Source organism: Psilocybe cubensis, chromosome 5 (assembly GCF_017499595.1).
Source record: "Psilocybe cubensis strain MGC-MH-2018 chromosome 5, whole genome shotgun sequence".
Classification (NCBI taxonomy): Eukaryota; Fungi; Basidiomycota; class Agaricomycetes; order Agaricales; family Agrocybaceae; genus Psilocybe; species Psilocybe cubensis.
Genome location: NC_063003.1, coordinates 1453494 through 1467250, shown reverse-complemented (window position 1 = coordinate 1467250; position 13757 = coordinate 1453494). Strand labels below are relative to the sequence as shown.

Genomic DNA, 13757 nt, shown 5'->3' with positions numbered 1-13757 from the left:
AACAGTCCACTCCAACATCCACTCCAGCAATCGCATATACTGGCCGAACAAGATTTCAGCTTGTAGCAGCAATTGTTTGCTTTAGCACGTTCAAATCTGTGCTTATTCCTCTCCGTTATTGTCAAATTGTTCATCTACTGATCAAACCGTAACCTGAGGGCCGGCTACGGTACGTGAGCGTTCGGGAGAGTGGTTGCAATTGTGTCTGACGCGCCAATCGAGCTGAGATTAACATGGACACAAGTTAATCGTCGTGTCCACCCATGAGTGGCTGATAAATTGCAATGTCAGGGAAGTAAGCACCGGATAAGTAAGGGCAATAAACATAGCGTGCACACCTTGCAAACACAAGCCTTGAATAACCTTTGAAAAAAATCATGAGGCAAAGTCTCTAACACTGATGCGATCCCCTACGATATCGCCCCCGAAATAGAATATAAAACGTCACATGGACGGAATTACTCTGCTCTAAAAACTGCTACCCAGCCAACGCTTCAGCACAGGTCTCTCGGGAGTTGGAGGTGAAGTGACGCGAAGTCTGGCGGGTGCATGTGATTCTTTAGGGAACACTCGGCTTTCTCCGGCGCTAGTTAATTGAACCTGGGTATGCAGTGACGTCTGACCATACAAAAGATGAATACATTGGAAACGGACCTTCACTTCTCCCCGTGTAGCTTTTATATCTTTCACCACATATCTGCACCGACATGGGACGTCCTACGGGATCCAGTGAATCTACAAATAGCTTAACCGTACGCGACAACAGAACTGGAAAAGTCTATGACATTCCGTGAGTTTTATTGCTTTCAGCGCACGAAGCACTTCAATTAATGACGCGCTTTTGTTCAATGTAGAATTGTTGACAACAGCATACCTGCGACAGCTTTCAAAAATATGAAAGCACCATTCTCACCTGGAGAGAGGGAAGAGAACGAAACTGACAAAGGTTTGCGTGTCGCGGACAAGGGATATCTGAACACGGCTGTGATGAGAAGTGAAATCACGTACATTGACGGAGAAGCAGGAGGTGAATAACTGGTTCATATTGTTTGTTTCTTCAGACTTACTGTACCAAAGTTCTGCGTTACAGGTATTGTTTACTTCTGGCATTCTTTAGGTCTGATATGAAATCTATTATGATAGAGGATACCCTATCGAACAACTTGCTCTCCACTCTTCGCACTTGGAGACTTCATACCTTCTTATTTACGGATCGCTTCCTTCTAAAAGTCAACTTGAGATTTTTGAAACAGAAGTTCTTCATCATGGAGTCATTCACGCAGATGCAGAACAATTTTGTCGATCTTTCCGGTGAATCTATACAATTTCTTTGGAATGACTTTTTTCTGAACAGAGTTATTCAGATATGATGCACACCCCATGGCAATCTTGACCAGTGCATTTGCCTATCTGGGATCTTATTACGCCGAAGCCAACCCCTCATTGCAAGGTACGATTTGTTTCATATTCGTGGCATTTGTTCAAATGTATGCTGTTCAGGCCAGACACTCTATAGCAAAGGAGATGCTGCATCCCTTACCATTATGGATAAACAAATATACAGATTAATTGGCAAAGCAACTACACTGGCCGCGTAAGCTTCATGTCTTTAACCTAGTGCCAATTCATGGCAATCTGACCTTTACATACCAAAAGTATGGCCTACCGTGTTCGTCAAGGAAGAGACTTCGTGACCCCGCCTACCGGGCTTAGTTATACTGGATCGTGAGCGAAACTTCCACTTCTGCGACACATGATTGTATTTAATCGGTCTGCTGGACTACGTAGGTTCCTCTATCAAATGGATCATCTCGGCGAAGAAAATTATACCCCTAATCCCGTTCTCGAAAAAGCATTAGATACCTTATTTCTTCTTCACGCGGACCATGAATTAAATGCTTCTTCTACGACCGTTCTACAAACTGGTAGTTCACTTGTTGACCCCTATTCAGCCGTCGCGTGAGTTCTTTGGCAAGATTGGTTGCAATTTTAACGGTAATCTCATATCCACTTGCTACAGAGCTGGCTGCGCTTCTTTGTAGTAAGTGACATCAAAATTGCTTCATATTTTTTTGGCTTACAGAAAGCACCATCTTTCAGTGGGCCTCTACACGGTGGGGTTTATTTCGTTGCTCCTTCTCCGACGTTTCTTACATCGTTTGTCCTTAGGCGGTGCAAATGAAGCCGTCATTCGTATGCTTATTTCCATTGGAAAGTGAGTTGATCACAACGAAAGTGTCTGTCTATATCTAATGCCTGGCTAAGGCCGGAGAACGTACCTGCCTTTATCGAGGCGGTGAAGAAGCGGGAAAAAGTTCTTTCTGGCTTTGGACATCGTGTCTACAAGACAGTAAGTTCTGTTGCTAAGTTTACATACTCCACAATGGAATGCCGATCGATCCTTTTCAGTCTGATCCTCGCTCCTTTATCGTTCGCAAGACGGCAGACGAGGTTTTCAAAATGTTCGATATTGTTCTAGTTCATCAAATTGCTCTACTAATAGCTTGAACAGTACTGGAAAGGATGAATTGCTCGAGACTGCCATGGCTTTGCACGAAGCTGCTATGAAGGACGACTATTTTATTAAACGAAAGCTGGCACCAAATGTTGACTTTTGGTAAGAGAATTTGCTTTTCTCCAGCGAGGACTCCACTCAATCATTACTATAGGAGGTAAATATTTTGATTCATAGAAACGTATCTAGTGCGCTCACCAAATTTAGTGGTCTAATATACCGCGCTATGGGTGAGGACATGTCATCTGAACATTTCTGCAGGAACTTGGACTTACAGTAGACAGGTTTCCCCCTCGATTTCTTCCCGGTGCTCTTTGCCGTCCCCCGGGTCGTCGGTTGGCTTGCCCATTGGCGCCAAGTAAGCCTAAGAGCGCCCGTCTGTACTACCGACATTTACTGACGCTTTGAACAGATGATGTTGCAAGAGGGCGGTGTAAAAATTTGGCGGCCACGTCAGGTATGCAAAACTATCTGAAGCATTCCGTCAACCCACTGATTACCCACGGGGGTGCGACAAATCAGATATACGTCGGTGCCAGCAAGCGGGACTACGTTCCGATCAATGAAAGAGTCGCGGTAGAAGGTGAACGAAAGACCCCGTCGGCCATCCCGCACTCTGGGTGGGTCCCAAGTTTTTGTAGGGTGGTTTATTAGGTAACTGACGACGTGTACAGGATCACGAAGAGAACAATGCTTGCCAACTTTAAAGGAAAAGCAATTGCGAAACTGTAGGAGAGTTAGGGACACGTTATTCTATGTATCTTTATGCAGACTGTCAGGTGGAATAAATAATGCCAAGTTGTTGATGGGTGATGCATTGTTCTTAATGGTTACCGTAGTCGGCTGAATTGGGGTGTGAAAGGTTTGTTATGTAATGTTTGTAGAGAGCGTGCCTGCAGAACGGTTGCTCAAATCTTTCTTCCTACCAACGTCCTCAACGCCTCCTCCTCCGCCCATCCTCTACCCCTACTTTCTTTTAACCCCGCTCCGTGGCTGCAAATAAACAGAATGTTCTCCACACTCCTTACTGTCGCTCTCTTTGTTGCCCCCGCCATCCAAGGCGTCTTTGCTGATTTCGCCATCAACAGCCCCAATCTTGTTCAGGTATTCCATTGTTCTTACGCGTAGTTTTTCTCTCTGACTCCGTTTCTCTCTTTCTCCAGTGCAAGACTTCCCGTATCTCTTGGGAGCCCACCAAGGCGCCTTACAACCTCATCATTGTCAAGGCCTCTGACCCATGTGGAGATGCTTTGTATGTACACGCTTCACCCGCCGCGTGGAAGCGTCTTACTGAACTATTTGCTCCTTTTCAGGGTCGACCTCGGTGATTTCAACAAGACCTTCCTTGACTGGCCTGCCAAAATCAAAGCTGGAACCGTGGTTCAACTCTCGTTGGTAGACGCTAACGACCAAGAAGCCTGGAGCAAGAATGTTCGTGTCAAATTGTGAATTTGAACTGCTCCCATGTATTGACACGTAGGCTAGATCACCGTCGGTGCCTCCACGGACGCTTCTTGTTTGTCTACCAACTTGGCCGGTTCCGCTTCCTCATCTGTGAAACCATCTGCAACCCCCGCTTCTTCGAGGTACGGGCAACTTATCCCACGTAATAGACCAGGGGCTGACTCTTTTTTCTTTCCTTGTAGCATTGCTTCTGGCACCGACTCCAGCGATTCCTCATCCACTGGTCTCGCAGCCCCTGTCGGAGCCGCCAATGCAGGCACAAACCCATTCTCGAGTGGTGCCATTTCTACCAGCCAAGCCACCACTCCCCTTCTTGCCCTCGCCGGATTGGTTGCGGCATTCACCATGCTGTAAATGATACCCCCTCTCCGGCCAAATGTCGCCCCCCAATGACCATAGGGTGGCGCCGCGTGTAAACAGCCTTTCGCTGTTCCTTCTTCCTTTTTTACGGATCATACGATGTCCTTTTTTAACGGAGGTTGCACCGATATGTGGGATTTGGTTTTTGTTTCGTTTCTTTCTTTATTCTATTCAATTCAGATCTCTGGAGACCTTCCTTTCTTTCCACAGGGTGATCTTGCTGTCTTGTGGGGACGTTGAGATTTTTTCTCGACTCCGAGCTGGATAATCTCCATTCCCATCTGCCTGCAACTCACCTATGCTACAACATGTATCAGTGTGCTACTATCGATGTTGTTTTAACAATTATCATTATCCATCTTCACTTAAATATACCCTTTCTCTACAATTCAATTCGCTCATCGTTTCTTGCGATTGTAAGCAATATGAATTGTTAGAGGAGCGCGCCTGTCAACCTTGAACTTGGAAGGGCTGCACATGTATACTATGTTTGCCATTCTTTCTTGTATGAACATCTTGAGGCCAAAGAAAAAGGGAATTTATTCTTTCTTGGCGGTTCTCGTGGAGAGAGACATGGTTACAGAAACAAGGTCAACAGTTGCATGCGGGCGATGCTGCCCGATGCTCAAGTATCATGACTGGCTCAATGAAGTCAGTGGGAAATGTTACCTTTTTATACAGTTGCCTTGATGTGGATCAAGGTGTCGTCTCTCGTCTTGTGTTGTATCATGATGATTCCTTGAGCGAATAAGGGATATCATCAAGGCTCTCCGATTTTCCGCTGACTATCCCTTCTTGCCCGACTGTTCTGACTTTAGAAACAGAAATTATTTTTGCGTTTCAATATTTTTGATCACTTGATTGATAGTTTATCCAAACTCCACAAACAATGCTTTCTAAACTTGTTCAGCCCTAATGACCGCGATCCCTCCATACTTCATTACGAGGCGTGGCACACGCACCACAGGCAAGGTGATCTGGCGCATTTTCTCTGTTCCAAATGATCAGCAAATAGTCAAAATATATACTTCATGTCAAAACTCACAGGGTGCAGGCAAGACAACTCCATGCACCCGCAATCGACACCACTTCCTCTGGAGGTTTCCTTTCCTGTTCAAACCTACCACCGGACTTTTGTGGTCCGGATTTCGAGCCGCCCACCTTCCTACCTCCCCCTTTCACGGGCGCCATCCCGAGAGACTCCTGTTTCCGCAGCTTAATCTCGCTTTGAACTAAGTTGTTCAAACCCATTTCCGCCCTGCCCTTGCCTTTGTTGGATTTGCTATCACCACGAAGGGATCCAGATGTGAATGTAGACCCAGAGGCAACAGGTACATCGCATGCTCGTCCAGTATCCTCGTCGTCTGATGAAATATCAATAATATCAGGGAAGGGAAGCTTAGATCCGCTTGGCTTGCTTGCTGCATTGAAATTGAAGTCATCTTTGAACTGAGTCCACGAAAATCCAGGGCCTAGTTTTAGATTGTTGCTGTCCTCGTCAGCTTCTTTGATGGCTTGTCTTCGTTCTGCATCCGTTTCTGGTACGAATTCCACTTCGTCATCTGAGTCATCGTCGTCTGCCAATTCTTCTTCAGCAGATTTGGTAGATGTGCCTGTAGATCATTTAAATAAATTTAGAAGTAGAAAGGTATGTTAAACAAACCTGATGCAGCGGTTTGCAGAGCCAGAAGCCTGCGTTCAGCAGCCAGTGCTCTCTCCTCCCGGGCCCGTTTGCTGTATCAATTTACATATGTTAAAGATAAACCAAATTTTACAGTAACCAATTACGTTACCTGGCTGCTTGCTTCCTAAAGCCAGTGCCAACGCCCTCGTTTCCCAGAGATGTCCCTTCACCAGTGAAAGCGTATTTCGATGTGACTCGTGCTCCAGACTTTCTCTTCTTCGCAGTTTGTGCACCGGTATGGAGAGAGGGTACAACCTCCCTCCGCTTTCCCCTAGTCGTCTGGCGTCGGCGTCGCGCCGTAGGTTTGGTACGAGATTGGGCACCGCCGCACTACACAAGTATTATTGGAAAACAGTTTGTTAACAACCAAATGAGATTTGCGAACTAGGTATTCAGGGATATCCCCTGGGTTGATCCCGTCTTCGCCTACCCGAGCAGAGTCGCGGAGCCTTTGCCCAGAGGACCAGTATCCTGTGCCACCATTGATAAATTATAATGATGTCTGTATGACGCAAAAATACGAGCATACCGTCCCCGTAATATCCTCTGTCTTGCAATTGACGAACCTCGGCACGAAGACGAGACCACAGAGCTTGAAAAGCAGGGCCATGATTCATATGCTTGAACCAAAACACATTTAGAATGGGTATATATGGTGGATATTCGAAACGCACCTTGATATGTGCAAGCTACTTTGATACAGCTTATAAGCATTTCCAATCCCATGCAAGGTTCTGAAAATGACGGACTTCGTGGCATAGCGTACTCATTAACCAGTAAGTGGGATAAAAGGATCCATCAGGTCGTCTCAACACGAGTTCTATGGGTACCAATTAACTTCGTGATATATGGAGCAGAATATGTCAAACGCACCGACTGTCTCCCCATTATTCCAATTCCGGCCAGCAAATACACTGTTATATTCGTACTGCGGTCATCAAAGGACTGTATAAGAACGTATCAATGTGAGCCTGATGAAAGATTATCAAACCTCCTCAAAGCTGTTTACAGCAAAACCATGAGCCTTCATAACTGGTCTGACTTGTGCAGCCAAAGCGCGCAAAAGCTGACGCGCACTTTCTTCGTCATCTGCGTCTGCTTTTAATGCAGTTATAAAGTTAATATGAGGATTCGGATTGGTTTCCTTCTCGTTAAGGCGCAGGTGTACCATGGGACGCAGTTGAGAATGAAGAGTTGAAGAAAGAAAGAGGATAATAGGTTTAATGGGTCACGTCAACCCCTAATTGATCACGTGTACCAATATTTACGCGTGCCAAACCATACATACCCTTGGTGCTTTGAGCGAAATAAATAGGAAAAGAATTCGAGATAGTTTAGATGTATAAGTTTTGACCGTTTGTATCTTATTAGGTTGTAAGAAATCTGTAAAACAGTCCATCTAAAAAACACAAAACTATGTATGATTAAGTATTAGGGGAATCAAAACAAAACAAGTCAATGAAAAGGTATATGAAAGCCAGATGCAAGCACGATTAAAACAAAAAGTGGATATACAAAAGCAAGATATAGGAAGAATTCCACAAAAAGCCTATATGTATCCGAATCCGTCGTTTGTCCTTCGAATAAATCGATTCGAAGAGACTAAGACGAGAGGTACACATGTCCCCGCTGACGTCACAAACTGGTCTTCATCGACTGGCACATAACTTCCTCCTGAAGAAATAGTGCCTGTTCCGCATCCTGTTAGGCTTCTTCGGGATGATATCAAGGACCAGACTAGACGTCGCAGAAGTGTGTGATTCCCGACTTAGCTCCTTCAACATTTCTATGTCATTGTGGCCATCCGCTACCCGCAGTTTTCTCATACGAGTCCAGCTCACGTTACTATGCACGTTGCACTCGCTTACGTTCATCCTTGACCTAACCATACCCGCCAGAACACCAGGTGAGCAAACAATGCGTGTGTCCAAATTAATATCAGTGAGCAATGGACACAGAAAATCTCCATGTGCTGAGGCGGAGCCGACATGAGTGACGGCATTGGAGTCCCTTCTTCGACTAGAAGTGGAAGGGCGGGTGAGGCACCCCAATAGCGTATCGCCGATGGCCACACCTTCAATTGACAACTTGACCAACGAGGCACTCATCCGGGGCAGGCACATCAAGAGTGCGACCTCTGACATCGGGGGTGTGACCGAGAGACTGGTGATGGCGCAGGCCGATCTATCAACAAGGCTCAAGAACGCCGTGGGGTCCCATGTCTCCGTGGTCGACGAGACGGGAGAGGAGTGAGGCTGGACATGAGGCGAGGCATGATGCAAAGGCGAGTGGGGCTGGGCGTGCTTTTCGTTGTCTGCTGAATAGATTCGGACCTCTCGAAGTGCAGGGAGGATGAGGTGGTCGAGGATACCGGTGAGGTCTGAGGATATATTCAAAGATGACAATTTGGAGAGGAATAAAGGGGATTGGTGTGTAGTTTGGAGAAGGGGCTTCGTGATTCTGATGTGCTCGAGGTTGGGGCATTCGTTCAAGACTTTGAGATAGTCGAGTGTACCATGCTCCATCGATAGTGATAAGCGAGATATCCGACTGAGAGGCAGCTCTAGAAGTGTTTCCATGTCTGCCAAATCATCCACCCATGATAGTTCGCGGATTTGGGGGGCTGAGGAGAGTAAATGGGTTATGGGGGAGATGTTGGTATTACTGATATCCCTGGCATGGAACTCGAAGGTTGTCAATTCTGGTACATTACCTTGAGCCAGGTCCAGAGAATACATGGGTGGGCAGAGAAGATGACGGAAGTCGAAGCGAACATGTTTCCAGCGTTTCGCATGCCTGCACAACGCATCGAGTATAGCTTGCTGAGGCTGCTCTCCAAAATCAACAGCAATGGAGATGGAAAGTCGTTTATTGAGGGAACGGGAAAGCCATAAGTTGGCGAGAGCGATATCCTCAGTGGGGTCTTTATAGTTGATGTGGAATGATGACCAAAGATCTGGGGTGGAAATGGCCACAGACCGCCAGAAAGAAGATACGTGCGTCAGGAGGAGGGGGGCTTCCGTTCGGGATGGGATGGGAAACTGTTCTGTGGGTATACAGTATGCAAAGATCTCCGCCAGTATCTCCGGTGGAAGAATGCAAATGTAGGATGGGGAGTGTGACGGCGAGGAGTACTGTGGCAGGACAGTGGCATCATGACCTTGTGTACGGCGACTCCGTTCTTTCACATTTGCATCGACTGGCCTATTTGGTATGCCTGGATGGGCGAAAGAACATGGCTTGGGTTGGGTGCGCGCTCTCCTCGTCGTTGGTTTACGTGCAGTGCTCGAAGAGGTCGCCATAGAAGAATGGAGGGAAAAGAAATAAAGAAGTGGTGGGTTGGGTATTTAAAGAGAGCGCAGCCGGTATGTTTGACAGCCTCGCTCGAAGACACACACGAGGTGGTGTAAGCAGACGGACCTCTCGAGAAAAGATCAGGAACCTATGTGGTATACTGTGCGAGATATGATAAGTGGTGGATCTGGAGATGCCCACGGTAGCCCCGTATAGACGGAGATACTTACAGATATAGTTTAGCAAGAGGTACATGTATCCAAAGCCATTCAAAAAGGTGTCGTGAGTGATATAGAGAAAAGTTTGGGAGAGGCGTCCATGGTTAATTGTACGAGAACAAGACGACAAAACGGATCTCTTGGACCCCGATCATAATTCGGCTCGTCGGCAACTTCTCCGGAGCGCCAATCCCCCCTGTTGTCTCTCACAGACATGTTTGCACAGTGCACACCGTCCGTTTATCCGTCACTTTGTTGCTTGCAATGGTCTTTTTCTCTCACCAACAGACTGCGATGGTTCTCGAACATGGTCGGTGGTTGGAGTGTCCATGATTGGTGGCTGCAGTGTCCATGTCACAGTCCAGGGCAGATGTCTATTCAGCAATGAAGAACGATGTCCCGGAGTCGTGGAGGCTCGATGGATGCTGGTCTGCATCTATAGCATCTGTCAGCTGAGGCGTCGTTCATGAGTTTCTCTCACGCCGACGAGGGCCACGTTCAAGTTCCGGTGATTTATTTGCAGCTTATGTCTCCATTGCCAACTCGAGCGATCTATCCCCTCTCTTTCCTTATCTTCTTCCGTGGAGGACGCATATCTCGTTCATTCCGAAATCACGAGTGTATGAGGGCACACCAAATGTCTGCTTTTCCTATTATTTCGTCTCCATAAGCGCTTGTCGGCAGCTGGCAGAGGACCCAAGGCCATCTCAGTGAGGTCGTGAAAGACGTAGACCTGCGCCTGGGCCAGAGTATTCTTACAACTGTTGATGTAGGTACTAGCCTAGCGCAACCTAGGGTAAAGTTGTTTATAATACCAAGTGTTCGAGGCTACCCACCGCCACCCAATTAGATGGCAGTATAGAAATCTAGGTTAGTGCACGTGTGACGTATCTCCACCTTTCGACGCGACGCATATCAGATTTGTTTCATACCGAGTTCGAGAATCGCTCAACCTCGGGTTCTTTCATTTCTTCCTTATCCTCACTCTTTCTTTCTTAGAGTATTCTCAACTACATTCTACCCAACACGCCATGAAGATTGCCATCCTCACCTCGGGAGGCGACAGCGCCGGCATGAACGCCGCAGTGCGAGCAATTGTCAAGTGGGGTATCCTCAAGTATGTTTCCTATGTTCTCTGAATTCCTTGAGTCTTTTTTGACTTTGCATGGTCGCTCTAGGGGATGCGAGATGTGGATCGTCCGCGAGGGATACGAAGGTCTTGTAAATGGAAATGAAGATCGCGCAGAAAAGGTCGGACAGGAAGTAAACGCCAACGCCGTTGCGGCGGTCGACAAAGAACTCGCGCAATCTATAGATATCACTTCTCATGAACCGGACAAAAACTTGTTGCACAATCTCCGCTTTGGTGACGGTGAACTTCTGAGAGATGGTACAAGCGAGTATGTTGGCGGGCGGACGCTCAAGGGGAGGTACATCGTCCGCGTTGGGTGGGACGATGTGCGAGGCTGGTTTTCCGAGGTGCGTCAACCTGGGTCCTTTGCTGGACATCGGAAATTTGACTGGCGATATGCCTTATCATGACAGGGTGGAACTCTCATTGGCACAGCTCGCTCGGCTGCATTCAGAACCCCTGAAGGGCGCTTAGCGGCCGCATACAATCTCGTCAAAGAGGGAATTGACGCGCTTGTCGTTTGTGGTGGTGACGGTTCTCTTACCGGAGCCGACCTGTTCAGGTCAGAATGGCCAGACCTCATTCAAACCCTTCACTCAGAAAGTATGTTATTTGTTTCACTGAAGTCGCGCAGATTATCTGACCAGCAATTCGCAGAAAGAATCACCGATGCACAACTCAAGAATCATTCGCATCTAAAACTTGTTGGACTCGTCGGTTCCATCGATAACGATATGGCTATGACAGACCTCACCATCGGCGCACCCACAGCTCTTCAACGCATTTGCGAGGCTATCGATAATATCAACTCTACGGCGTATAGTCATTCGCGCGCCTTCGTCGTCGAAGTCATGGGTCGTGATTGTGGTTGGCTTGCTCTTATGGCGGGTGTTGCGTGAGTTCCCAGTTACGTACAGTCTCCCAAGTGTTATCTCTCAATCACTTGTTCCTAAGCGGTGGCGCCGACTTTATCTTCATTCCCGAAAAGCCGCCGACAACGATGCCTTGGGAGGACGCGATGTGCGCAGAGATCCACCGCGTTAGCCTATTCTTTTCGATTTTTATTGATCAAATATTTACCTTAGTTTCTTAGCATCGTTCCCTGGGCAAGCGCAAGACAATTGTCATTGTCGCGGAGGGGGCTCATGATAGGGAATTGAACCCAATTCGCGCAGATTACATCAAGGACATTCTCACAGACCGCCTTGGACTTGATACTCGTGTCACTACATTGGGACACACCCAACGAGGTGGACGGCCATGCGCTTTCGATAGAATTTTGGTAAATTTCTGCTTTCCTTGCCGGTCCTTTCGTCAATTGATTTCAGAATAGCCCACAGTACAAGGTGTAGAGGCCGTCGAAGCGCTTCTGGAAGCGGAGCCGAGTACACCTACTTACATGATTGGAGTGCAAGAGAATAAAATCACCCGTGTGCCATTGATGGACGCAGTCTCCGCGGTTCGTGGTTCAGCTATGCCGATATATTCATAAATGTGCTTAATCGACTATTATAGACCAGGGCCATTGGAAAAGCTTTGAAGGATAAAGAGTTTGATAAGGCGTTGTCCCTCCGTGGTCCTGAATTCTTGGAAATGTTGCATGGCTTCCGAGGGTGTTCTTCGTATAATTCTGAGGCAGAAAAATTACCAAAGGCCAAGGTTAGGATCATATAAAAAGACTTTTTGAAGTTTTCTGACACACTTCGTAGAGGATGCGTGTAGGCATCATTCAGTAAGAAGTTCTTATGAACAATTTTGCCAACCATGCTAACATTATTCTTCAGTATGGGTGCGCCTGCAGGTGGGATGAACGCTGCTACAAGGGCTGCAGTTCGCTATTGCATAAAACAAGGCCATACCCCTCTTGCCGTCCACAATGGTTTCCGTGGCTTGTTGGACGATAATGTTGATGAATTGTCGTGGCTCGGTGTTGATGCTTGGGCAGCTCGTGGTGGTTCTGAATTAGGAACCAACCGCGCCTTACCTTCAGTCGACATGGGGGGAATTGCATCAAAATTCCAAGAATACGCCTTTGACGGCCTTCTCATGATTGGAGGATTTGAGGCCTTCAATGCATTGTTAATGCTGGATGATGCGCGCAAGCACTATCCTGCATTCCATATCCCAATGGCGCATTTGCCAGCTACTATCAGCAATAATGTGCCTTTGACCGAACACAGTCTTGGAAGCGACACAAGTTTGAATGCTCTTGTCGATGCTTGTGATGCTATCAAACAGAGCGCCAGTGCAAGCAGAGATCGAGTGTTCGTGGTAGAGACACAAGGAGGACAATGCGGGTACATTGCAACTATGGGTGCCCTTGCTGTATGTATCTCATGCATTTGCGTCCAATTATAGCTAATGTGTAAATAGGTCGGAGCAAGTTTGGTTTACACTCCTGAGGGTGGTATGACCCTCGATATGCTGAGAAGAGATATCCGATTCTTGAAGAGAAGATACAGCCTAGATGTGCCAGGAAAGAGTGAAGGCCGTCTTGTCATCCGGTAAGTACTACAGTTGGTTTATTCTATCATTTCTAATGACTGTATATAGGACCGAAGCAGCTTCAAAAGTGTACACGACCTCAGTACTAACCAAGATGCTTATTGAGGAAGGCGGCTCCCTATTTGACGCGAGATCAGCATCTCTGGGGCACACACTGCAAGGCGGTGTACCTTCGCCTATGGATCGCGCACGCGCTGCACGCCTGTCGCTCCGGTGTATGAAATTCCTGGAAGAGCATCATGAAATTCTGTCGCAAAAGCCACATAAATCTCGTCAAGCTGGTCCCAATACAGCAGCAGTGATAACTATTCAGCAAAGTGATATCGCGTGGGTTCCTGCTCAGGAGATGGTCAAGCACGCAGACATGGCAAATCGTCGGGGCAAAAAAAGTTGGTGGGGAAATGCTACGGATTTGGTTGAGCAGCTGGCAGGAAAGCCTCAGTTCCTGGGTCTGCCCAAGGATTCAGTAGAATTGTCTGGGATATGAGAGCATGAAATAGATAAACGTAGAATCCATGTACAACAAAACTGGACTAAAATTGTAATTTCATTGTTTAATGCATAGACCGTGGGAACGACGCGAGA

General features: G+C 47.1%; 5 protein-coding genes across 5 annotated transcripts; 3 read left to right on the top strand and 2 right to left on the bottom strand.

Moving 5' to 3' along the window:
* Positions 1-707: 707 nt before the first annotated feature.
* Positions 708-3247, top strand: JR316_0005942 (Citrate synthase; the record flags this gene model as incomplete). Its single annotated transcript, XM_047891692.1, has 19 exons — positions 708-790; positions 855-1027; positions 1078-1090; positions 1144-1311; positions 1365-1450; positions 1501-1594; positions 1657-1725; positions 1789-1959; positions 2021-2041; positions 2101-2114; positions 2170-2215; positions 2266-2350; positions 2410-2462; positions 2513-2617; positions 2705-2745; positions 2800-2873; positions 2928-2972; positions 3038-3135; positions 3190-3247. The coding sequence occupies 19 exons, from the start codon at positions 708-710 to the stop codon at positions 3245-3247; spliced, it is 1497 nt and encodes a 498-aa protein (XP_047749041.1).
* A 276-nt stretch (positions 3248-3523) lies between these two features.
* JR316_0005941 (uncharacterized protein) lies at positions 3524-4333 on the top strand (the record flags this gene model as incomplete). The annotated part of the gene is made up of 5 exons (XM_047891691.1): positions 3524-3619; positions 3679-3767; positions 3829-3946; positions 4001-4101; positions 4162-4333. 5 exons carry the CDS (start codon positions 3524-3526, stop codon positions 4331-4333), a joined length of 576 nt encoding a protein of 191 aa, XP_047749040.1.
* A 902-nt stretch (positions 4334-5235) lies between these two features.
* Positions 5236-7194, bottom strand: JR316_0005940 (DNA-dependent metalloprotease WSS1-like protein; the record flags this gene model as incomplete). Its single annotated transcript, XM_047891690.1, has 10 exons — positions 5236-5330; positions 5413-5952; positions 6003-6073; positions 6133-6353; positions 6409-6494; positions 6553-6643; positions 6698-6712; positions 6773-6843; positions 6897-6951; positions 7015-7194. The coding sequence occupies 10 exons, from the start codon at positions 7192-7194 to the stop codon at positions 5236-5238; spliced, it is 1425 nt and encodes a 474-aa protein (XP_047749039.1).
* Positions 7195-7672: 478 nt separating this feature from the next.
* JR316_0005939 (uncharacterized protein) lies at positions 7673-9325 on the bottom strand (the record flags this gene model as incomplete). The annotated part of the gene is made up of 1 exon (XM_047891689.1): positions 7673-9325. The coding sequence occupies one exon, from the start codon at positions 9323-9325 to the stop codon at positions 7673-7675; it is 1653 nt and encodes a 550-aa protein (XP_047749038.1).
* A 1241-nt stretch (positions 9326-10566) lies between these two features.
* JR316_0005938 (ATP-dependent 6-phosphofructokinase) lies at positions 10567-13659 on the top strand (the record flags this gene model as incomplete). Its single annotated transcript, XM_047891688.1, has 12 exons — positions 10567-10652; positions 10714-11014; positions 11081-11270; positions 11325-11562; positions 11622-11706; positions 11761-11949; positions 12001-12126; positions 12183-12326; positions 12377-12399; positions 12452-12992; positions 13041-13171; positions 13221-13659. The coding sequence occupies 12 exons, from the start codon at positions 10567-10569 to the stop codon at positions 13657-13659; spliced, it is 2493 nt and encodes an 830-aa protein (XP_047749037.1).
* Positions 13660-13757: the final 98 nt, after the last annotated feature.